Source organism: Colletes gigas, unplaced genomic scaffold (genome assembly GCF_013123115.1).
Source record: "Colletes gigas isolate AHSC1104 unplaced genomic scaffold, ASM1312311v1 Colletes_gigas_Sc00011, whole genome shotgun sequence".
NCBI lineage: Eukaryota > Metazoa > Arthropoda > Insecta > Hymenoptera > Colletidae > Colletes > Colletes gigas.
In genome coordinates, this window is record NW_025106640.1 from 3500703 (window position 1) to 3526047 (window position 25345).

The 25345-nt window shown below is 42.2% G+C and overlaps 2 protein-coding genes across 12 annotated transcripts in view; one reads left to right on the forward strand and one right to left on the reverse strand.

Annotated features, from left to right (window-relative positions):
* The window catches only part of LOC122398283 (serine/threonine-protein kinase S6KL), a 54486-nt gene extending 51530 nt beyond the window's left edge, over positions 1-2956 (forward strand). Inside the window, exons 8-9 of the mRNA XM_043397998.1 lie at positions 2064-2288; positions 2615-2956. Coding sequence (XP_043253933.1) covers positions 2064-2288; positions 2615-2734 — 345 coding nt within the window. The 3' untranslated portion in view covers positions 2735-2956. The remainder of the gene's footprint in view (positions 1-2063; positions 2289-2614) is intronic.
* Positions 2957-3734: 778 nt separating this feature from the next.
* The window catches only part of LOC122398466 (phosphatase and actin regulator 4), a 267861-nt gene continuing 246250 nt past the window's right edge, over positions 3735-25345 (reverse strand). For 6 of the 11 annotated variants that reach the window (XM_043398329.1, XM_043398322.1, XM_043398331.1 and 3 more), the window contains 9 exons: positions 20585-20818; positions 19018-19267; positions 17832-17864; positions 15911-16056; positions 13136-13292; positions 11246-11301; positions 11006-11109; positions 10650-10822; positions 3735-9126 (listed from right to left, as the gene is read on the reverse strand). In XM_043398329.1, coding sequence (XP_043254264.1) covers positions 9111-9126; positions 10650-10822; positions 11006-11109; positions 11246-11301; positions 13136-13292; positions 15911-16056; positions 17832-17864; positions 19018-19267; positions 20585-20818 — 1169 coding nt within the window. In that variant the 3' untranslated portion in view covers positions 3735-9110. Of the gene's footprint in view, positions 9127-10098; positions 10261-10649; positions 10823-11005; positions 11110-11245; positions 11302-13135; positions 13293-15910; positions 16057-17831; positions 17865-19017; positions 19268-20584; positions 20819-25345 lie in introns of those variants that run through there. The other 5 variants (XM_043398323.1, XM_043398325.1, XM_043398324.1 and 2 more) reach the window with 5 other exon arrangements.

The window sequence follows — 25345 nt, forward strand, 5'->3', positions numbered from 1 at the left end:
TCGCGTCTCGAGACGATGGCTTCGAAGAAGACGAAGTACGACGCCTCCGAGTGGCCCTGAAGACGCGAGACTTCGCGGAAGTCACGGTCGTCCCGGGATTTTCTTTATTTACCCTCCGAGACCAATCGTAAGATCTGAGGATTCGCTCTTAAACCAAACCTCCATGTTCGATCGTTTGGTAAAGCTTCCACTTTGGTACACTCTTCTTCAAAATGGCACTTGGGTGATCGAATAGAGGGTGGATATTATTATTTGTACGATCGTACGCGACAGATGATCACTAAATGCGTTTGTTAAGATACTGTAATCGCGAGATCATCGGACTCTGGATCGTCAGTGGCCGAGCAGGTCAAACGAACTGGAACCGTTTCATTGACTTTCGAATCCTTTGGCCATCTGTGCAGAACAAACTCGCCGCTAAAAATCATCTCATCTATCTACGATCTCGTAATGATCGCTCTGTACCGTTATTCTCGGTCAAGGTTCTTCGTGAGATCGAATTGGAATATCTCGATTGCCGCGGCGAGCAATCTTCCCGTCGTCCCCCCTCGTACCCCGCCTTCCTTTCTCCGTACCCGCGTCAGTAAACAACGATTTAGGAACTCGACGTCGTGATTACCGATGGAGAGCTCTCGACGATGTTAATTATCTTCGCCGGGCAACGCGTTCTTAGAACACGGTATCGAAAACTGTACTGCGGATTTATAACGCACGGAAGATTTCAACGTGCCGCCTCGACGATCCAGATTGATGGATCTCGAGGAAACTCGAACATTACATCTCATTGTTATACTCGGCGAATTTCATTTCTCTTTTCGTTCGATTATTTTTAATTTCGAACTCTTATAATATTTTTATGAGGGGGCGTGTTCACTGAAAATTCAGTTTAATAAATCCAGCTGTAAACTCTCATTTTACAAATTCGGGGTACGACTATGCATTCATTGGAGACGTTTTTAACACTAGATTTGACGGATGTCAGATTCCATATTTAAAATTGCAGAACCCGTGAATATTATTTTTTAACAATTTATGTTGTATTTGTTTGATGCAATGGCGTGAATATATATTTTAATTAAAAGAAAAATCGTATTTTAAGATAATCGTCAACATGAAAGGTATCAATAAATATAAGTGTGATGAATGCCCGTAAATCTAGTGTTAAACATTAAAATCGTCAAGTTTCTTTCCACGATAGAGATTGTTATTCGTTGGTTGCTCGAAATTAGTAGCTGGCGAAGAATTTCGTCCATCGTCCGGACAAAGAAGCCCGTCGTGTCGAGTAGAAACGATCGTGTGAGGTCGCGGCACACGCTCGAGGGATACGAACGAGCGAATAGGTTGAGGGTCGTGAGTGGACGTTGACCCTACGTGTGTACCTCGCGTACCGGAGTGGCGAGTATAGCTACGACCACCTAGGACAGACTAGAATCCACATTGGTAATAGCTTCTCTAGTCTGCCGACCTTCCACTCGTAAAAACAAATATTTATGAACACCGCACACCGTCGGCGAAAGAAGCGCGTCGCGAGCCCTTGAGCATCGAGAGAGGAGGGACAGGTGCGGATTGTTAATTGGTCGCTGAACCGGGTATCATTTTGCCTACATTTTACCTACCTCGACTTAACCCCTGAAATTTATTAGGTAGCAAACCGTAACGGGAATTCTGCCCACAAAATTATTCGCTTCCGCCAGCGTACGCGACAAAAAGATATATTCATATTCTAAAATAAAATGTTTTATCAAACATCCTCGGGGATTGAAGAGGAAATGCAGACCTCGTGTACCATAAAGTGTAATTGACAATTACCACCGCCTTGATTTGCCCCTGATGGACGTTTAGCTGTCTCTGCATCGGAGTGGATAATTTAATCCTCCAGGGAAACGGTCGAAGCCTTGGGAGAGTCAATCTCGTCCCTGACGTTTGAATAATATTTTTCTTATCCGCTTGCATTCCCGTTTCGTCGCGCTTTTAGCGCGTCGCGCGGATCATTATCGTCGCCGCGACTTCATCGTCTCGGTGATAAAAGTCTTCTCACGGGTTGCGTCATCTCTCTGTTGCAGTACCCGGCTGGCGCGTCCAGCGAACTTCTGCCAGAAGACAGAGGGACGAATTACGCGGCCCCGGGAACCCTGCCGCCGAACGCGGAACAGATTTCCGCTGCCTCCAAGGACCTCCTGAAACGACTGCTGCAACCGGAGCCCTGTCTACGGCTCAGATCTCTGCTGGGCCTGCAGAGGATCGCCTTCTACATGGGCTACGATCTCCAGAGCTACATGCTGAAGAAGGTGAACCTCCCATTAGAAGAGCTAGCTTTGTTGTACAAATCTTTTTACGAAAGACGAGGGACCAAAGTCACCATTGCTTGCAGACTCACATTTATCGTGTTCGAGACATACTCGCTAGTTTCTCAATCATGCTATGTTAATTTTTGAACTTTCAATTTTCTTGGACAATACTAAACCTCGACTATTGCACCAGAACCACGCCCCATTGCATACTCTTAACAAGTAAAAGAGAAGAACTAAAATTTACGTGTATGGAACTATTAATTCAACTAGTTGCCATGATTATTGCAACAATAATCGAGGTTTTATCGTGATATTTCCCTCAGGAATCGCCGTTTCGACTGCTGAATCGAACCGTGCAAAGTCATCAGGGGAGGATGAACAGGGAGTTCTCCAATTTCGACTCGTCCTTGGGCGACAGCATCTCTCGCTCCGAGGATCGATGATATGTAGTTTAGCCTCTAGCATTCTCAGCCATCGCCGGATCAACGACTGAGATCAACAGATCGAACGATTCCAGAATATCCATTTTAGCTATGTATGTCCAGCTCTGTTGCTTGACGAGCAACGTCGCCGATGCCATCCATTAGTTTAAGCGACGAGGAGTCCTCCTCGTGTTTGCGCAAGGTTTAAAATTAGTTTCAACGACCAGTTAGATTTTTCTATTTCCGCGGCACGAACAGATATTTTTTTACTTCGTACCCCGTCGCGAGTACGCGAATCGCTATGCAAACGGTGCTGTTGCGATTTATTCAGCGGCTTTCGCGTTCAAAGACGAATCGCGAAGCTTTTGTGTCGCCGAGCATTGAAACATGTCTTTCCTCTCAATGTGTGCTTCGAAGTGTGGGATGCGTATGTATTCGACTAAATGTTGTTCTATAATAAATAAATCTATGTGGTTGTTGCTCTGAGTGGGCGTGAATTTTTTACTTGTACCCAGATTCTTCGTTCCATCTTCTTTGAGGCGCAACCAAGTATCGATGGAAGAATATTTTTGTTTTAATTTGTATATTTATTTTATTTTAGTATTTTGAAATCAATTATTGGGTGGAAATATTCTAGTTATGTATTGGGAATATTTTCAAGGCAACGTAGAAATATTGCCACAATATTTACGAGGTAAGTTGCTAATTAAAAGTGCAATGAAAACGTTATCGAGACTAGGACACATTTCATAACGATGGTGTTGTCTCCGGTGTCTCTTCTTAATCGCAACGAGATCTAAAAAGTAGGAGTTGTATTTTAGAATTAGATAACAGACGGTTGGTCTCAGTTTACAAAAGTTTTAATTTCTTTAAGAATAGTTAACAGTATTTTTGTTACAGTATTTCATCGATAATACAATAAATTGCGATAAATCGTAGTGCGTACAAACTAACAACAAAAAAAAAGAAAACAGAACGGATCTGAATCGAAAAACGCAGCGTCTTTTTTCGGTGTATTACATTTTGTTTTCATCAAAATCAATGCGAGAACAGTTTACTTTTTTTCCCCATTCGTCTCTTTAGCGTTCGTCCACGAATATATTACCATCGGATTTGTCGCTTCGTGTCCTCGTTCGTCTTCGTGCGTTACAATTTTCGTTCGATCTTTTCTTCGTTTTCGCTCTCGTACGAGTGGCGTGGGGGGGAGGGCAGCTCCATTCTGCTGGAACGCGATCAATCGAAGTTTATCGGTATAATAATTATATATACATTATTATTCTTACACTTAGAGGGTTTCTCGATTTCGATATATAATACAACGCGTTTCTCCCCAAATTACGTCCCGAACGACGCGTCCGCGACCGATCGCTGGTCGAACGTTCCCGTTCACCGCTGCATCGAGAAAACAACGTAACAAATTTCCAAACTATGTATAAATATTACCTAAGAACAATAAATAAATTCTCTCGCCCGGGCCTCGAGACGCGAATGGATCGCGATCGTTTTAAAACAGACGGAATCGAAAGTATTCCCGCGCCGTAAAATTCCCAATTAAAATCTGACAAACAATTTCAGAGATCACGATCAACAATGTGATAAAAAAGAAGAAGGCACGCGGACGTCGGGCGTCGCCAGCGATCGTTCGCGAAATCGCGTCCCGCGTTTGCTAAATTCGTCCATTCGCGATTTTTGTCGACGAGTCGCCTGATCAACAACCGGCACGAAGCACAGGCAGTCATGGGCCTGTACGTGCTTCCGCTTCGTTTACAAAACACAACGAAATTTAATTATTTACGTCTAATCGACTGCTTCCGCTCCGCGACTCCCGCGGAGCCGTTTTGGTAAAAATCTGTCGGGCCGGCGCCCTGGGGCCGCGAGCCTCGCGCTATTTCTCCACTCTCGCCATTATTTTAATATCCCTAGCTTGGATAGCGAGAACACGAAACGCCAAGGTAAGGGAATCGCGAGACACGGCGACCAGGACGCCCTGAAAAGCCCTTTTCTCGCGTTGCATCCTTTAGTGACGCAGCCATCACTAATATCAGTCGACGTACATCTCCCTTAAATTACAAGTTACCTTATTGTTGTTGCTGTCGTTATTGTTTATAATAGCGCTATCGTAAGATATTATGATACAAGTAGAATCGTCCGTTTGCACGGACAGTGACAATTTCTTTTTACAGTCTGACTTTTTACTGTGCTCGATCCTCGCCGTTCCACGAATCGCGATTGAGCCGTGCAAACACCATGATTCGTAGATTTGTTCGCTGTATCTATTCACTGTACCTTCGTACAGTCTTAATATCAAATATCAAGAAGAGGATCTTTATTTATTTAAGCTGTTCTCTGATTTCAAAATTTTATTCGTATTGTTTCATTGTACGATTCAGATTGTAGTTTTTAAGGAATACATCTTTCACTGGCAAGTATTTCGCCCATATTTGTGGTGTAAACGATACATAGAAACGAACTTAGAATTTTCATTTAATTTTATCGACTCGGCTCATTCGATAGAAACGAAACAATCTGTTACACTTTTTCGAACAAATCTGCGAGTCATAACGCTCGTCTGCACAGGACGCTGCATGTCCAACGAACTCTTCAACCACGCATCGAAGTCACCAGAGTCGCGCCCACGTTTCCAATTTTATTGCATGAAAACTAACCGCGTCGTCGATCCAAACTCTTTGTCGTATAGATCTACGATTCGTCCCACAGTTGTCTCAAAATTTCTAGCTTCGTATCTCGACGATTGACCAGAGATTTCTTTACCGAACTTTGAAAAGTAGCGACAGGATAGACGGGAGGTTCGAGGTTTGCACGAACGCGATCGTGGATCGTCCACGGGAGCGATCGATGCACAGAGACGCAATCAGCGCTGACAATAAATTGGAAAATATCCAACGAATTGCGTCCCGCCCCGGTGCGCGTATCTTCTGCATTTTTTATTTTGTTCATCTCATTTGTACACAAAATACCAACTATCTGTGCTGGAAAACGCACATACTGCTTGTACGCCTCGATATAATAATATATATATAATATATATATATCTATGTATATATGTATAATATTTATATATGTATATGGTGTATCGTTTGTTTTGCGTTAGGGCGCCAGTTTACCTAAAAATCAATATTTATAAGTATTCCTTCGTTCTGCCATGCGTAATATCGTAGCGCGTAGCGTGGATCTCTCTATTGCGGTGTTTTACAATTTACGCCTATCGCATTCAATTAATATTTACAGTCGTTCGTATTATTTAGTCGTATGTTTCGTGTGCCGTGCGTCTGGGCTCGAGAGCGGGCCCCCGCGCGGCGTAAAAGGATGATCTCGAAAATAGAAAAAGACAGAAAAGAAAAAAGGGAAAAGAAACAGAAAAATAAAATACATGGGAAAACTCCAAAAGAATCCCGCGCTGGGGATTCTTCTCGGTCTTTTCCCACCCCTCCGCTCTTGTTTTATTTCTCTCTCTTTTTTTCGCGTTTCCCACAACGCCTGAGAACCATTATTCTCCGTCGATCTCGTTGCCCATCCAGCTTTTCTCGCAATTTTCTTTCTTCTCTCCCGCAAAAATCATTCACACGAACGCGCGCCCCGCTAAACATTGCACAGTCCACGAACAGGCAAACACTCGGAGAAACATGGATATTATAATTTGTTCGACTACACGGTAGCCACAGCGCTCGACCAATGGGAACGAGAGAGACGCTTCATCTCTCTACTTTTACATTGTTCCTTATCACGTGCGTCTCCGTGGTTCGTTCGAAGGTCCTCCCTTCCACTTCGTTTTCACCTTCGACGACCGCGAAGTTTGACGAATTTGTAATATCGAACAGCTGAGTTCACCGACGGGTTACGAGAAAGATCGACCAACCGATCCTCTCACCCCATTGGACGATCGTTAAAAACTAGATATTATTTAGAAGGAAAATTCTTTTCGCCATCACCGCTCGCGCGTCGTCCGAGCCTTTCCGTCCGGAAGCCACGCGCGCAAAGTCGCGGTAACTTCCTGAAAGCCAAAACTCGCGTCTACGAATAATTCAGTGATTCTCGAACTTCGCTCTCCCGCGAGTTCGCCACGGTAAAATGAAATTATTAGAACCTCCTTTTGGAAAAATTCTTTATCAAAGATTAATCGAATGTGAACAAATTACCAGACCTGCATCGGTTCTGACCCTTTTTTTGGACGGTGTCTGAATATATCAACCATACTTTTATCGTTTTGGACGAATATCGAGGAACTCTGTAAAAATTTTATTTCCATCAAGAACAAATTCCTTTTCTCTTTGAAGAGTTTGAAAACCTCCGGGAGTTTGGGGAAGTTCGAGAAACACTGGAATACCCGATCCTCTTTATTTTTTAATTTTCCGTTAAAGTCGTCGTCGACCGGAAGTCACACGATTCAGCGACAGAGATAGGAAGCTTCGAGGGATTCAACCCACCGCGTCGATTCGTTCTCAGAATTTTTGATTCTATTTGTTTTTCAAATCGACAGAAATTCGTCCGATTGCATCTACGCACAATTTTGTTGAACGATGGAATTTTGACAGCGTGGATTACAACACGGCTGAAATTAACGGGGGAGCTTCGTCAACGATGGCGACAACAATGATAGTAACTACTAAAAAGTACGCGCTATGTATACTCCTGTACAAACTGTAATCGCACGGTGTCGCGCCGTTTTTCGTGATTTCTTTTTTTTTTTTGTCTTTTTCTCCCCACCGTTGAACAGAGTGTGCATCTATTTTAATAATAAAAGGTAAGCGTTTGATGGCGGCTCCACAAAAGAGAGAGAGAGAGAGAGAGAGAGAAAGAGAGAGTGTGTGATACCTGGCAGTAAAGGAAAATAGTTTCTTGTCAATTTCGAACAAGATTGTCATAGATCCGCACGTTTTTGAACGATGGTGTGCTCGCCGCGTAGCGAACAGCTTAACAAACTACATAACATTAGCGTGAATACGAACAACGAAGTCATCGATTTTAAAAATCGCTTAAAATCACGGGTACCGTGGAATTATGGTAAATTACATTCAGCCGCCGACCGCGAAGCTTCGTACCGTTTAAAAAGTAGAGGTATCCATTGTTCTCGCCAAAAAAAAATTTGGTATCCCCGCATAGATTCTCTATTAACGTCAACATATAAAAATATTCGAACTAATCTACCTTAATAAAAAAAAAAAAAAAAACCAACTAAATCCGACCTAAATCATTTCGACGGGTCTTCTTCTTCCCTTTTCTTCTTTTTTTTTTTTTTCCTCCCCTTTCGTTACAGAGAACTATTTTTATTCCCCTCCACGCGGGGAGAGCGCGACAATTGCTTCGTTCTCTTTATTGGCTATGAGTATTTCGCAAGATATTCACAAGATATATCACACGAACGATAAAGGGTTAAAATTTGAAAATCGTTTACGTATACACACGATGATGCCAGGTGACACTGATGAGCTAGCTTCGATGGCAGAAGGAAAAAAGAGCGGTGTATTAACATACACAAAGGTTCGTTCACACGCGAGCTCCTGCGCGCGAGTTTTCGAAAGTTTCATTTTTACTTTTACGGTTCTATCGTGTAACGAGCTAACTACACCCCCCCAATACTATACGCGCGAACAGCGCTGAGTGACTTTCGAGGTTTATTTTTATCGGGAACAAGGTGGTACACGGCAATGCTACTTTCGTCCTTAATATACAAGAGTGAGCTTCACGAACGTTCGTACAAAAGGTAGTCTTATTATACGCCGAACGACGCTTTCGATTCCCTCGGCCTGTTTTACAATTACAAAGTAGAATCCTTAGTCTCTAAACGGTTCCACGTGAACGCGAACAATTTCCACGCGTTTCCCCTACCCTCCCTCCATCGTTTCATTTTCTTCACCTTTTTTTTGTTTTTATTCATTTTCATTTTTTTTGGCATCGAATAAATGCAAACGCTCAGAAAATGTCCGCGCGCCGGGCACGCTCGATTAACGAGCCGCGTGTGAACGAGCCTTAACGAAGAGAAATTCAGCAAGTGACCTGCCTGTGAACCCCATTACGGCCGCAGGCCACCCTATCACAATCTTCGTCGACGTCATGGAGACGTTCGTCGTCAGCGTAGACGGCGATTTATGGTGATGGATGATGATGATTACACGCGATGATGACGTATAGCGATGACGTACGCGGGCGGATGACGATGACGGTGACGATGACGACGACGACGACGACGAATGACAACACGACGCAGCAACGTCAAAAGAATACCACCGTCGACCGTCTGCGAGTACCGCGCGCACTCCTCGTCGTTAAATCCTCAGAAGCCACGATACCCGATTTATCCAGCCTCGACGCGAGGCCACCACACTGCACCTTCACCTATACCCGCACCACACTGTAGCACCTCAACACATTGCGATTGTCATGGCCTATGGAACCTGCAACCGATGAATTACAGGATAATTACGGTGTCGAGTCTACGTTTTGTCAGTGCAACAGGTGATCGAGACATTTCTCCATAGTCCTACCATTAGTTCTATCATTTATATTTCGTTACGCTTTTGTTATTCAATAAGAATCTAGAAATGTTTAATCTGAGTTTAGGAACTTCTGGGAACTCAACGATCATAGGCTCCACCAGCTTATTATTACTACAAATTAGAGCAAGCTGGTGTTTTATTATTCTATGAGCGTATGAGAAGATAATCGTATCTCCCAATAAATTAGATAATTTGTTTTCTGCCTGAAACTTGTAAAATATGGTCCAAAAGTCAGTCGATGTAACTGTTTTATTTTATTTGCTTTCGATAGTTGTAATAAAACTTATGGCAGGACTAGGTACACTTCGAGGGACGTGTGACATTCATCGAGGGGGAGAGAAAAGATTTAACCCTTCAGGGACGGGATTAACCCCTTAAAAGATCAACCCTTCGGGGACGGATGCCGGAACATTTCCATTAACATACTTTTTTTTTCTGGTTTGGACGATATCTGAATAATCCTGTCGATGTAACTTAAAGAAGGAAAAGCAAATCGCATTCTGCTCGTCGATCTGGAAATATGTTAATTCGAATACAGATAAAGGGGGAGCACGATCAATAAATAGAAGTAAATATATGTATACATACAGGTGTGAACAGAGGGGAAGTGAATAGAAGAGTGCTGGAACGTACTATTATACAAGTAAACGAACGTAAAAGGAATTTATTGCGATTCGTGACGGGTGAGAATGGGGTAAATTGGGCTGGTACACTTCCATATAATCGTTCTGTGCGTGAATCTCAGAAAATGGTGGAGACAACTGGTTATTCCGGAGATCGGGTATATGTACAATTTTTATATACTCTGTGAGGGCTCGTTGAATAGAGAAAATGGACGTGAGACTTGGTGCACCGATCAAGGAGCCAACTGGTCCGAATCTACAATCCGTCGAAACGACGGGGACACGAATAAATAATCGTTCTAATCGAAAAATTAAGGGAGGAAGACTGGAGTCTGGTTATCGTTGCGATACCTGCAGGTGGAAACCAGGTCTTCATATTGGTGATTGAAAGATACCGTTTCATAGAAAACTGTAACATGTAACGTATGCAATGAAATCAATAAGAATTATTCTTCTATCCGTGTGTAATACGATTAATTTAAAAAAAAATATATATATATAACAGATCGCAGTAATCTTATGCCTCGTCCATACCGGTGTAATTTAAAGTCCTCCGTCCCCAGAGGGTTAATAAACGTGATCCGAGTATCAACGTGTTCAAACTTTCGCTATCGAGTAAAATAATTTTTCAAGACCGTTTCTACGACAGTCAAGTCTTAACTTTCAGAAAACTCTCAGCCTCTCAGCATCAGACTCGACTCGAACACGGTTTAAAGCTCTCAAATTTGTTATAGTTCCAATACGTCCCAAACGCGATTATTAGAATAATTTTAACGGTTCAGAAGGAGACGGGCGTACCTGGTGAGGTGTCGGCTGTTCTCATGAACGGCCATCTCGGAACTCTTAAACTCGTTCAGCTCCTTCCTAATGGCTGCCTTGTCCTTGGGGGTCAATCGTGTCCAAGGCTTGTCAGCCCTTCTATCGTACTCGTGGGCCTGCGTGACTTCAATGTAGTCATTGAACCTGATAATCTGCAAACGAAAGCAAAACGTTATCTCGTTATTCAGTTTCGATCTTCGTCGACTCGAGGCAAGATTCTGGATTGTCGAACGAAATAAAATATTTAAAGCCTGTATTTTAAAAGGCTACAACATCGTCGAGCCTTCGACTATCCTTCGAACCAGAATTTTGTCGCAACATGGCGGCCAACGCACCTTTTTCTCCTTAAGCTCTTCGACGGTCGGTCGGAAGCTGAGTTTCCGCAGCAGGTATCGCTTCTTCTCCTCCTTCTGTTTCTTCTCCTCGGCGGGGCTTTGCTCTGAAAACACGTCATGGATCGTTTCGTACAACCCCAACAGAACAGCAATTATTTTGTCGCGGTTCGCGCGTAAAAAGAAACGATTGCTCGACGCCATTTACGCGACACTCGACTTGCTCATGCATTTAAAGCTTACTTTTCAAGATATTTCGCTCCTCCAGTTCCTCTTGGGTCGGTCGCATGCTCAGCCGCCTGAAACAACAATGCCACGTGAATCACCGTCGACCTATCGATCTTAATCCGCTTTCGTCCAGTTCGAACGGCCAAGGGACGGTGTAAAACACGCGCGCGGAGGTAAACAAATGATTTATCGCGGTCAACTGTTTGTCTCGTGATCCGATGTAATCTTCTTTAAAGAGAACAGTCGCGTAGGACGCTCAGAGTCGAACAATTCGAAAAGAAATGGTTATCTAACCTTTTGATAGTGTGATACTTTGGCGTCACACGATTTTAAGATCGTTCGAGGAAAATAAAATACGTATAAAAGCTCAGACATGGGCAACATTTTTATCTGGATAAAAATTTTTAATAAAAATGAAGAAACAAAAATTATTCCATCGATCTAAACACCACTAATAGATCGTTTTTCGATCTTGTATTGGGTTTGCATCGTTTCAATAAAATTTAATCCACCTCTGATATGGTGTATTTTATAATTTATTAAGCCAATAGTATCTACTGAAATTCCTATCAAGGGGGTTGAACAAATATTTTTCTGACGCTTCAGTCGTGCAGAGTGACTCGTTTTTATCTGCGACGATACGAGAAAATTTGCAGAATTGAAAATGGCCGCGTTTATGGGATCCCTGGGACCGCGAGAAGAAAGATGGCGGCGCCAAGGACGCTCGTGAACGGCGAGTCCATTCACGAGCGTTGGTCATGATCGCGTCGGAATTCGCGGACGGCCAGATGGGGAAACAAATCCACGCTTTCCCGGTAGATCGCTAAATTTAGGAGCCGGCCACGGTTTCTACGTTGCGTCGCCGGTGCATCGATTCTCGTGAATGTAACGCGCCGCGCTTGCAATCGATAGCGCGAATAGTTCTGGCTCTTGCGTTTCTATGGCCAGCATCGTTGCTATTCACGGCCACGCGAGATACGGCGAGGATTCAGCGGACGCTTGAATGCTCGCCGTGAATGGCGGCCCCGGTGTTCCTTTCAATAACGCGAGCCACGCTTTTCTCCATCGTTTTCCCGATTTTATTTCAGGGACGCTAAGGACGCTTTGGCTCTAATAACGCGCGAGTCCCTTTCCTACATCCTTTTTTTTCGACGCTCGAAGAGTTGGACGTCGAATCGGTGATTTTATTTTAATTTGCAGAAATTAGTAAATTTCGTTTCAGAGAAATCGACGGTGCAAAATAGTCGACTCTGTCTTTTGGATGCATGTTGATACAAGACCGACGATTTAATTTTATTTTGGGAAGTTAAGTAGCAATTAAATGGAGGTTGCATTGCTCGAGACAGCCGCTGGTCATGTTTCTGGACTATTCAGGCGAGTGAGTCAACTGTCAGTGATGAATCATCGATGGATTTGATTTATTATTGTTAGACGAGCGATCTGGGGGATCATTGATGCGAGAGACGAAAAAATACTGTGGTTTTAATACATTACTCTATCTATTTTTACTGCCAAGGGAACGCTGCTAACTGTCAGGCGCCAATTTTTGATGAATCATTGCAGAAATATTCAATGACCCAGCGGAAAAAACTGTGTTTCGTTTCTGCAATGTTTTAAGGGAACATCATCCCTTTTTACCAGAGTCATTTTATTTTCCTCGAGGTTAATCCTCAATTTTACATAAATACACTACTATACAAAGAATACCAACAGAGTTTCAGAACCGATAATATGCAAAGAAATATTTAAAATTTTTATAAACGTGTAATGAACTTCAACCTGTTCTAACTGATATTCGTAATAAAAAATGACCCGATTCGGAGGTTTTATGGATTCTCTGGGTTCAAAAATATCCTTTGTCAGTCTCCGAGGTGAAAACGCAGAAAAGATGGAGAATCTTTTCACCTGATGAGCTTGGCACCAATTGCCTCCTTCGTTTCCTGCCTCTCATTGTCCGACTGCAGCTGAAGGATGTTCCTGTTGATGAGTTCCTGCCTGTCCGGCCTCAGGGAGAGCTTCAGCGACAGCGACTCCTTGCGCGCGATCTTCGCTGCCAACCGGCCTGCAATTAAACAAACAATCATCAGACCGCTGATCACGAACTCACGTATCCGCGTATGTATTTTGCTTCGTCTAACATTTACTCCCACTTTCTATTTCGGCTGGAAACTTTTTCTCGGCACACTGAATCTCTGAAAAACTGCCACACTCGAATAAAAAATAAAACGACGACCTTAATGCAATCAATATAATAGAAGTACTAATTTGGACACAATAATGCTTCAGAGAGCAATGAAAAAATGTTTCCTTCCGGTGAGACTATTAAATATTACTGACCACAGAACTGATCCATGACCCTACTTTGTTATTTGAGAGTTTTTCGAACGACAGAAGTAATTATAGAGCGAATCTTCGTGAAGAATAAATAACAGGAGTCGTTGTTTGTCGAACACACGTCATGTGTTTTCGAACGATCGTATCGAACACCACTACACGCTCGCGTTTCGAACTCTTGACTACTACAATAGGAGACGCTATTATCGACAACAGAGGCACGCAATAATCTCTCGTCGAAGCGTTTTATTCTATTTTAAGAACGATTCGTACGTGATTTACCATCGACGAGCGAGGAGCAACTGTTGCTGCGACGCAATGGCGGCTCCCGTTTGGAGGGCTCGATCGAGGCACAGGCGATCGACAGGGTCGACGCGGTCCAGATCGACAGCATGGTGTCATCGCTCTGTTCATTTCTCGCGACGACCACCGCTGCACTAAATTCCACGCACGAACGCCCCCGCGAAACGGTTTTATCTCGATTCTCGTTCGCGATTTTTAATCGAACTCGCCCCCTCGTGCACTTTTCACGCGCGATTTTTCTCCCTTAAACGTCGACGCGATCTTTTTATTTCGTGTCTCGAAGTTTCGAACTCGATCGAGACGCCGAACGGTTCGCGGAAAACCGAAGCAAAACAACGGCCAGAAGCACACTGAGCCACTTGCCAGCTATCTTCGGGGATTAATATAACCTTCGAGGTGTTTGCGCGATCTCGCGCCTGTCTGCGTGAATAAACGTATCTCGTCGCGAGTATAATTAGTACGGTCCACGAATGCTGATTCTGAGGCCTTTTGGCAAACCCATCTTCGCCTATCTCAACGTCCCTTCGCGCCTTCAGTTTCCACTCGAAGGACCTGTCGATCGCTTCGCTCGAATAGAATTCCAAAGGAACAATGCGAAACGTTATTTTGCATCGCGTGAGATAATTGTTGCGCCGAAAAATTGCATCACGGTCGAGAGGATCGGTACAAAAGAAATCCTCTAAAAAGCAATTAGGGAAAATCGTTAACGTGCCCTCGAATCGGCGGGATTAATCGTTGAGTAGCCGACGTTACGTCGCGAAAGAACAATGGTCGGGGGGGGGGAAGAAATTCCAATTAGAAACGTCGACATCCCCCGTATATCGTTCGCGTAATTCGTTCCGCGGGAAAGAAACTGGAAGAAAAATGACGCTGGCCGATTGTATCCGTTCATATTATATTTCTCGTTAAATCCGCCAGCCTTGGAGGCGGCTTCGTTTCGAAAAGCTTTTACCGCCGACGCGGAACGACGTCCGAGCGAATCCTCGTCCCGATATTTCTAGCCGAGCGACTTACGATAATGAAAAATAAAATACCGTCGAAGCGGCAGAATTATCGATATCATCGTGAAAGTTTAAATATTTCTCATGTTTAACATCGAAGTTTCGAAAAATAATGAAATTTGGACGTTGTTCCTTTTTATAATTGTTAACTGTTGGATATGGTGGGAGAAATGAAGTAAAACTATTTTAAATTAAAACTTTATAATTGGTTTTATTTAAAGTAGACAGGGATTGTGTCTTTACTCAACGAGAGAAACTAAAAGACTGAACGTCGTGAACAAAAATTCGTCACGCATTCGTAGACCCTCTTGGGCCCTATCTCGCTTAGACTAAACAGCAACTGTGATCAAAGAAACACAGCTCCATGCTCTCGACTCGAAACTTGAGAGTCGAATATATACCAGGATATCCGGTCGATAATTTTTGTTAATAAATCAACATTAACAATTTCTGCCTCGAGTTCTCGAGAAGAGAAGGAGAAATTTGCCTCGTTGAATTTGTTTCTCGTATTGCGTTTCCGTGTTCGATTCCTCGTTCGAATATTTGTTACACGATGATAATTGGGAATATAATTAAGGTTAATTAGGTAACGTTACAGGGGAAACTGAATACTACGGTTTAATTTTCTACGTAATTGCTATAGAGTTAGAATGCAATTACGTAACATTAAACGTTACATATTGTATCTCGTGTTTCAAACGAACAATTTTTCCACTTATTTCGAACGTGAAAGTATCATACAATTCTTTCGTCCTAATCGATTTAGAATATAAGGGATGCTAGGAGTTTTCACGTCGAAATAATTATCGAGTGACTTTAAAAATGTTTCGAAAATTTATATTTGATACAGGAGTACTTTTCTGTTAACACTGACGAATGTCAGATTGCATATTTAAAATTGCAGAACGCGTACAGATTATTTTTTAATTACTCATGTTGAATTTGTTTGGTGCAATGGCATGAATACATATTCAAAATCGTATTTTAAGGTAAGGTAGGCGAAAGACGACGATAAAATTGAGAGGGGACGCAATGTACTTACTTTTCTCGTCGTCGTAGTCGTCCCTGTAAAGTACCTGCCCGTCACCCGAGTCGCCATCGACGTCCTCCCTGATCACGTACGGCCTCGCGTTCTCCTTGTTCTCCAAAGTGCTAGGCAGGGCGAAGCCGAATCTGACCGGTCGACTGCTGAAATAAGCGCCGGGGGAAAAACGAGCGCACGGTTAGAACGATTCTCTGCTTCGTATCGGGGCAAAATCACTCGGCGATTAGGCGACGAATACCGCGAGGAGCTATAAATAAAGAGAAACGATGCGACTCGAGACACGTTTGCGTCAGAAATTGATCCCTTTGCATCGAATCAAGATTTATTACCGCTGGTTTAAAGTTTACCGAGACGTTATTTCTAACTCTCCGGCTGGTTTTCATCGACCCAGTTGATTTTGTTCCCGATCCAGTGGTAGTCAGAGCTCCCGAGATCCAGAAATTCAAGACAATATTGAAATTACAATTTTGCGTTTATTTCTGTAAAAAATTCTACTTTGGCTCTTTACTGGATCCCCGGACAGCCCCGACAGTAACGTTTGGTCGACGCTACACGAATCAATGTTCTACTCTACGATGTTCCAAGTACGAGATGCATATGGAGGGGATGAAACAACGCCAGTGACAAGGGGGTGGAGAATTGGAGAATGCACAGTGTGACGTCGATGAAGATAACAGAAGCAACTTGCTGGGCTCTGAAACGGACACCGACGTCGTCCGTTTCGAAACGCGTTATCAACGACGTCGACGCAGATAACCGTTCCCTTCGCGACGCCTATTCTTTTCCATTCGCGACGACGATTGCTGTTTTTTCTTCTCTATTTTTAATTCCGTTACGGCGGAATGGACGATCGTTTCGAATCAGAAACCGTCGACAATCGTTCAATTATTCAACCCTTTCTTCTTGGTCGCGTTTTGGCTGGATTATTTTTTGGAAACATTTCTGTTCACAGTTATAAGAAATAATTTCTTTTTTTTTATCGATGGGTTATTTCGATTCATCTTGGATCGGATATTTGAACGATTTTTTAAATTTAATCGAAACACATAAAACACCAATATTTTAAGAACAGTTCAACCAGTATTTACAGTAAAAAGGGCTGAGACAAAATAGTAGACACTTATAAAATACAAAAATTGAAACGATCACGCAAAAGGGTTCCCAAGTATCGTAATAAAAACGTGACGAAATTACCACAAAAGAGAAATAAATGTTTCGTGCATGGATTCGTTGGAAATGTTTTAAATTCGGAGACGTTGCACGATCGTACATTCCATCGAACGTTAAAATAAAAAAACGAGAAAAAACTTGCCTTCCACGAACAGTTGCATATTTTAAAAATAGTCGACGAGCGTGGAAGCGTCGAAGTCGCGGCGATAAAACACAGAGATACGGGAAAACGATTAGAAGATTAAAAAGAAAAAGGAAGGAAAAAGTAAACGCCAGGGGTCCCTGACGCGTCGGGACGAAGATCGAGGTCCTCGTTCTCGTCGATCGATGGTTCGAGGCTCTCGGACGCGCGAGGAACTTGATAATGGAACGTGTGAAGCGTAGGCGACAGTTTACAATGGGTTTCCCTAAGGTTTTCTCATGCTTAAGGTCGCAAGTTTACCATGCTAACGGCGCTCGTGATGCTGACACACAGAGAGACGAAAAATAGTAAAAAAGAAAAAAAAGTAGAAGACGAAAGATCGATAACAGGGTGATAAAGTGAAACGGGGAAACAAAGGCGGAGAAAGATAAAGGTACAGAGAGACCAGAAACAGAAACGTTTGTTAGTTCTCTGCGATCAACCGCCGTGGATAAGACAAATATTTATATTATACATATATGTTTTGATATTATATATATATATTCGCTATCTTTTATATACACAATATCGGTTCGTACATGCTTAGTTAGACCAATGCCCAATTACCATATTCTCATCCTAGGCCTCAACGGTGGCCTTCTGGTTAAGCATAAGAAAAATACGATATTTTACTAGTGACTGATACATGTTAATGGACGATACTTTTTTGCGTGGGAGCCGCCTCATACCCCGGAGCATCGTTCTCGATTCCTTCGATATTGAGTTTCGCTCGACTGTTGGTTTCGTTGCTTTTCGGGACTGGAACAGAATCTCTCTGACACACTGTGTCTATTGGGTTATTCGCTGTGCACACGATACCAAAATAACAAACTTCTCTTCTCGCGATGACACCCTCCGAATTAAACATTATATCCTCAATCATATAGATCGATGGTATTCACAAAATTCACACGAAGTAAATCTACTTAACGCGTTAATTATTTCGGTGAATGGATATTCGTGTAGAACCCTGATTTTAATTAAAATTCCATTAAACATTACACGCTTTCAACGCGCTTCGAAATAGTTACGAATAGAGTTTAAATTGAGGTGCTTTCCGAATACAAATTTCTACCCTTTGAGGTTTACCAATTGAATGATATTCTATAATTGTAGACCGAGTAACTTCCCCAAAATGTAACAGATTTTAATGTCTAGCTTTAAATTAAAAAATATTGTGTTTTACGGGTGCCCGATGCATTTTTGATCACCGCAGTACTTCAAAGTATCCAACCAGTCAGTCCAATGACACTCGTTCGAGAGGGGAACCGAAACGAGCGTCCGCCTGAATAAAAATGATCGACAGAGCTCGAGAGAGAATGGCAGGAGGCCCGTGATAAACGCGATGCGTGAAAGAAATGACAAGGCCGGAAGGTGAAGAACGATGTTCCAGACGAGTCGGGACACTCCAGGGTTTCGAGACGTTTCCATTAAAGCCAACGATAATTAAACGGGCGGCCAAGTCGACACTGACCCCCCCGAATTTATCGTCGACCGGTTAAAAACGTCTGAGAGGTTCTCAGGGGCGTTTAAACGAAAACAGAGTAGTTCGAACACGCCGTCGAACCTTGAAGTAGGCCCGAATATTCCGAACGAAAGACTCGTGGGGTTCGAATCTCGAAAACAGAAATTCATTCACAAATTAAGGCTCGTTACGGGTACACGATACGGTGAAGAATATTAGGTACGAATTTTCGAGTCGTCGAGTCTTTCGAGTGGATTTCATCGCAGAATTGCTTGGAATCGGACTAACTTGAAGGAGGCTTGCAGCTCTTGGCGCAGGGTCAACGGCCTGTTCTCCTGCGTGGGCGTGTTCTGCGGCGTTCCGGGACCACTTCCGGAACCCCTCTTCTTCAGCACGCTCTTCAGCGGCACCGCGTGAAACTTAGGCTCCTTGGCGGGAATCTCCTCGACCCTCGACGTGTCGATGGTAGGATCCGGCTGGGACATCCTGACCACGTACACGTTGTCTTCGTCGTCCCCGTCGAAGTCTTCCTCGTCTTCTGAAAAACATTCGTTCGGTTGCAGACACGATGATTTCACTCTCTGAATGGATTAAGTGTCGTAATTAAAGAAATTCAAATGTCCATTGCTTGCAATAATTCTAATAAATAGACGACAAATAACAAGAATAAAAAAGCAGATTTAGTTCGTTATTATTCTCTTATTCTTGGTGCAATCACATAAACGAAAGATGTAAATCATAGAATGGATAGATCAGCAGTTGGGTGTAATAATTAAATTAATTCTGATGTCTATTGCTTGCAATAATTCTAATAAATAGACGACAAATAACAAGAATAAAAAAGCAGATTTAGTTCGTTATTACTCTCTTATTCTTGGTGCAATCACATAAACGAAAAATGTAAATTATAGAATGAAATTATAGATCGGTAGTTAAGTATCGTAATTAAAGAAATTCTAATAAATGACGTCAGATGAAAAAAATAAAAAGGTACGTTTAGTTCGATGTTATTCTCTTACTCTTGGAGCAATCGCGTAAACGAAAGATGTAGATCATAGAATGGATAGATCAGCAGTTGGGTGTAATAATTAAATTAATTCTGATGTCTATTGCTTGCAATAATTCTAATAAATAGACGACAAATAACAAGAATAAAAAAGCAGATTTAGTTCGTTATTACTCTCTTATTCTTGGTGCAATCACATAAACGAAAGATATAAATTATAGAATGAAATTATAGATCGGTAGTTAAGTATCGTAATTAAAGAAATTCTAATAAATGACGTCAGATGAAAAAAATAAAAAGGTACGTTTAGTTCGATGTTATTCTCTTACTCTTGGAGCAATCGCGTAAACGAAAGATGTAGATCATAGAATGGATAGATCAACAGTTGAGTGTAATAATTAAAGAAATTCTGATGTCCATTGCTTGCAATAATTCTAATAAATAGACGACAAATAACAAGAATAAAAAAGCATATTTAGTTCGTTATTATTCTCTTATTCTTGGTGCAATCACATAAACGAAAGATGTAAATTATAGAATGAAATTATAGATCGGTAGTTACTTAAGTGTCATAATTAAAAAAATTCTAATAAATGACGTCAGATGAAAAGAATAAAAAGGTACGTTTAGTTCGATGTTAGTCTCTTACTCTTGGAGCAATCACGTAAACGAAAGATGTAGATCATAGAATGGATAGATCAGCAGTTGAATGTATCAATTAAAGAAATTCTGATGTCCATTGCTTGCAATAATTCTAGTAAATAGACGACAAATAACAAGAATAAAAAAGCAGGTTTATTTAAGAGGATTCGAAAGATCGTTAAAAAATTGAAGAAAATGGATACGTACCTTCGTCCTCGTAATCCGAGGATAGGGGATTCCGTGTTTGCCGCTGTTTGGCCAACAACAGAGTAGGACTCGAAGAGCTGAACATCGGCGGGGGCGGAATCGGGCCGATCTCGCTCAATGGAATCGGCGGTTCCGGAAGCTCCGACAGCATCATCGTGTTCTGAGACGGCAAGGGGAAGCACCATTCGATTACTTGTTGGTTCTCGCCGCTCTGTTCCAGAACCCCCTTGTCCACTGTAAACATACCGAAAAGAACACGTAAATATCTGTATGAAATTCGGAAAAAAACATAGGAAAAGCGAATTCCATCGAAATTACCTATTTTCCCCCCAAACCACCGAAGGGATTTCGACCAAATTATATTTTGCAATAAATTTATCTCTCCGTGTTCATGATCGATAAAAAGCAATTTTCCAAATACCTCAGACACGACTCTGCTCTTCGTTCGAGCGAGTCAACCTCGTAAGTTTATTTGCAAAAAGAGTGGTACGACGTTATTTCTGTAGACAAAAATAAATTTACCATTTTGCATTTAGATGGACGCGCCTTAAACAAAATACGGAGCTCGACTTGAAGAATTTACGATCTGCCGTTGAGCGCGCGGCGGAGGAGGTATTTTTGCCCAGGGAATTGAAATTGTTCTCTTGCATCCCCCACCCCCTGTGTGCAATATACACCGTCGTCCATAAGTCATCGGACGTTTGGTCGAAAAATGCAAACAATATACGGGTACAATTTTTCTAAATCGTTCTTATTGCCTTAGATTGTTAATTTAATATTTTTAAGAACGACAAATTCACAAATATTAGTTTTTCCTACCATCGACTGTCCAATTGCTATTTTTTCTGGGACGGTTCGCGTTCGAGAAAATCAATTTCGAAGATTCCGTTGTACGTGCAACTCGCCATGGCTTCGCTAACGAGTCTGTCCATTGCTCGCTATTTCTACTCGTGTTTGAATTGCAAACGCGCCCGTGCTATTTGTTTAAATCGGTTGCAACGAGGTAGAAGGTTGCGACGAGTTCGAGGAAGTACAGATAGCACCGTAGCTCCGCGAACGGTTGCAAAAGTAGAAACAGCGAGCAATGGACAGACAGGAACACGTTAGCCAAGTCGTACCGAATTGCTTGTATCCCAGGCGGATTTCCAGAATCAATTTTCTCGAAAATACAGCCACGACGAAACTTCATCGCCCGTGTTCGACGTATACACGTTGAACTGGGAACGCCCTACGTGGGATATAACATTTTTAAAACGATCACTCATCGTTTCTTTTTAACGAGGTTCCAGTCACTCGAAAATGTAATAAATCTATACTGATTCAACTGGTAGAAATTGACAACCTCACATAGAGATTATTGAATCAATATTAGGATTTATCTATAGAAATATTAACAATCAATTACTAGCGAAACTTCGTGAAACTGTTGGTTCGCGAAGTTAACTTGCCTACAGTTTCAATGAAAACAATGGAACTTTGTATCGCAGAAGATGGTAGCTAGAGCACATATTAAGTGTTTCATAATAACACGATTATTATTATGTCACGAGTTCATAAAGGACCTAACCATGTTCGAATTTCCTTAAGCAACTTATCGAATAGAAATAAAAATGATCCCCGAAGAAAAAGTGTTCTGACAATTTTAATATAGCTGTTCACAGATAACAAGTCTTGCAAGTAAAAATAAGACTAAAGTGTCATATAACAAACAATTCATAAATGCTTCGTTAAGAAGTTATGATAAAAATATGAAGGTGTTTTTTTATTTACTAAACGAACAAATTTACTAAGGCTTTTTTTAAAGAGAGCAACTGCTAATCGAGGCACGAAAAAATAGCGTTTACGTAGAATTATGTGGTCGACTGAAACATTTCTTTATCAGAGTTTAGTTTCTATCATTTAAATCAGATGTTGAAGCATTCCTTCTTCGACGATAACTTTTCGTTGCCATAAAATTTTCAACTAAACTGCAAAGAAACTCAAGACATCGAATGCTTGCAAAAGATTCATTTTATTTTATTAAAAAATTCTTTTTCTCAGCCGAGTTTCACGGTTCATATTTTTGATACAATTTCTTAACAAAGAATCTATTCTATTAAGATGATCGCTACCTTGACGCGAGGTCGTAAGAATGTAACACTTCGAAAATGTCACAACCCAGGTGGACGGTGTTATTCATAGACACACGGAGTGCTACGGGTCGGAAAAGAAACGCGTGCCAATCGTTTCGGGAAAACATGATTCATCCGGTGGCACCGGGTGACGGGATGCTTGGCAAGTATGCATAGCGTTTTTCCGTGACGAATTACGAAATTCCGCTCCGGGAGTTCATACCGCGGACGGATTCCCTCGTGACGCGCGCGTCTCGTCCTCCTTTTTTTTCCCCCAAACCCCGCCCCCGCGAGTTTCTTTTTCATCGCGTCGCGGGGTATCATCCCCGTCGCGGTTCATTTCTCACGAAACGCCCGATCCACGGGCAAAGAATAATAAACGAACGCCGCCGCGACACACGGGATTGCGTAACGCCGTAATATTTTCGCGATGATGCAGAGATTCCACCTAGAGATCGAGAATTCCGTTTTTAAATTGAAATTCCTCCCCAAACCCCCACTCGCGGGCAGGTTTATTACGTTTATTCGCTCGCGGATTATGACGTTCGCGTATATTATTGTTGCACGTCCAACGCCGCGAACTTTCAACCTGCTTCCGGCGCTTGGTACATTTATAGACGCGTGTTTGACGTTTAGGGCACTTGGCAAGAATTAAATATTTTTTACTTCGTTTTTTATTCGAAGCTACTCAAATTTTCAACGTCCTATGCGTTAAATAACTGGTTTTCCATGCGTGAGAACATCCTCGATTTTTTTTTTTAAATCATTTCAAAGGTTTATTTACGATATTTAATACTAGAACTACCAAAGTGGTTAAAATGACCCGTTCGTAATTTCTAATAAAACTTGTACAAAATTTATTCGACTGAATTTATGAAAAACCGTAACTTTCTATAAGAGATTGAATAATCATTTTCATTGCACGATACATTTATTCAAGTATCTATCGTTTTAATTTCTAGTGTGAAAGAAACATATGTTCGAAGTGTCAGTCACCATCAACTATTATATCACATAAATAAAAAATGTAACAAAGAAAGAGGAGTTTGGACCAACAATGAATATTTGTTGCAAAATTTGATGGAAATAAGCGCCAGCGAATATCTCGCGTGGTTTTTCGCGGAATTTCGAACGACCTTCGAGCAGGTGACACGAAACTGCGAACGGTCGAAAATTTCGGTAGAAGGAACTTGGAGAATAGTTCGAGCGAATTGCTAGGATTCCTCGCGTTCCCGGGGCGTCGAACGGTCCGTCGAACAGCGAACCAATTTCCAACTCATCGAGACTGTTGAAATCGATCGTGGAACCACTTATCGCTACCCGGCAACTCCTTCGCCAGCAATCGAGACGCCGATCCGCGGTGGGATCTATAAATAAGAATTTATATTTCCGGGAGACTCGGACCGTAAATTTCGAGCGAGGTTCCCCCGACGGGGAACCCGTGAAAAGACGTTTCGCTTGGGATCGCGATTATGGATATTCCTTGCACCCACGCGCGATTTTTTAAAACCGAAAGCTTTGGGAGTATTTATTATTTGACGTTAGATATTTCAAATTTACTTAAATAGTGATTGTCAACGCTATTCATTGCATTTAGAATGCAATTTTACTTTCAATCGGGATATATAAATTGCCAACCCTTTGATAATCAAAGCTTTGGGAGTATTTATTATTAAACGTTAGATATTTCAAATTTACTTAAAAAGTGATTGTCAACGCCTAGATTCATTGCATTTAAAATGCAATTTTACTTTCAATTGAGATATATAAATTGCCAACCCCTTGATAACCAAAGCTTTGAGAGTATTTATTATTTGACGTTAAATATTTCATATTTAGTAAAAAAGTGATTGTCAACGCTAGATTGACTGTATATATTTAGGATGCAATTTTCTTTTCTTTAAATAATATAACGAGAACCAGTCAAATTGACGAGTAATCTGGCGTAAACATAATTGGATCGTTCCTATCGCAAAAGCCATCGATTTTCGATCGAACAAGTGGATTTCATCGTCCGAGAGCTCGTTCGTTCTTCCCATCGAGAAAAATTCCGAGCACGTTCTACGGTTCTACGGTCCAATTATTAATTTAGTGGCTTCCTCTGCGCCCTCCTCCAGCATCTTGCGTTCCCTCGTAACGAATAAAATGAAGGAAAATAAACAGACCGCTGTCTCTCGAGATTCCCCGCAGTCGGACGAGATTCAGAAACAAAGAAATCCACGCCACACAAGTTCAGCGTTTCTAAATTTCTGTCGCGGAACCACGAAAGGCTGCACCCCCGCGAAGGAGCCTAATAAACGTGTTTCCAGTCTCCGAACGATGCAATTTCGTCGGGGGGTAGGAACAAACGAGGATCCAGGGGGATGAAAGGCTGACTAAGAAGGGTCGCGGGCGATTAAAGCGAGAACTGGAGGGCAGCGGTGGCCTCGAAATCCCGTCTCTCGCGAAGAAACGCCCGGGGAGGCGGCAACGAAAACCTGTTACGAACTTATTTCCACCCGTCGCGATGTCTTTCGCGCGTCACGAGTCTCAGGAACGGGGCTCCGGGCTAAGTGCTCGCGACGAGGGTGACTATTTGCCCGAGGACCCCGTCACCTTTGACCCAGGACACGCTGTCTCTGCCCCGAAACTCGGTCCACCTTTATTGGCG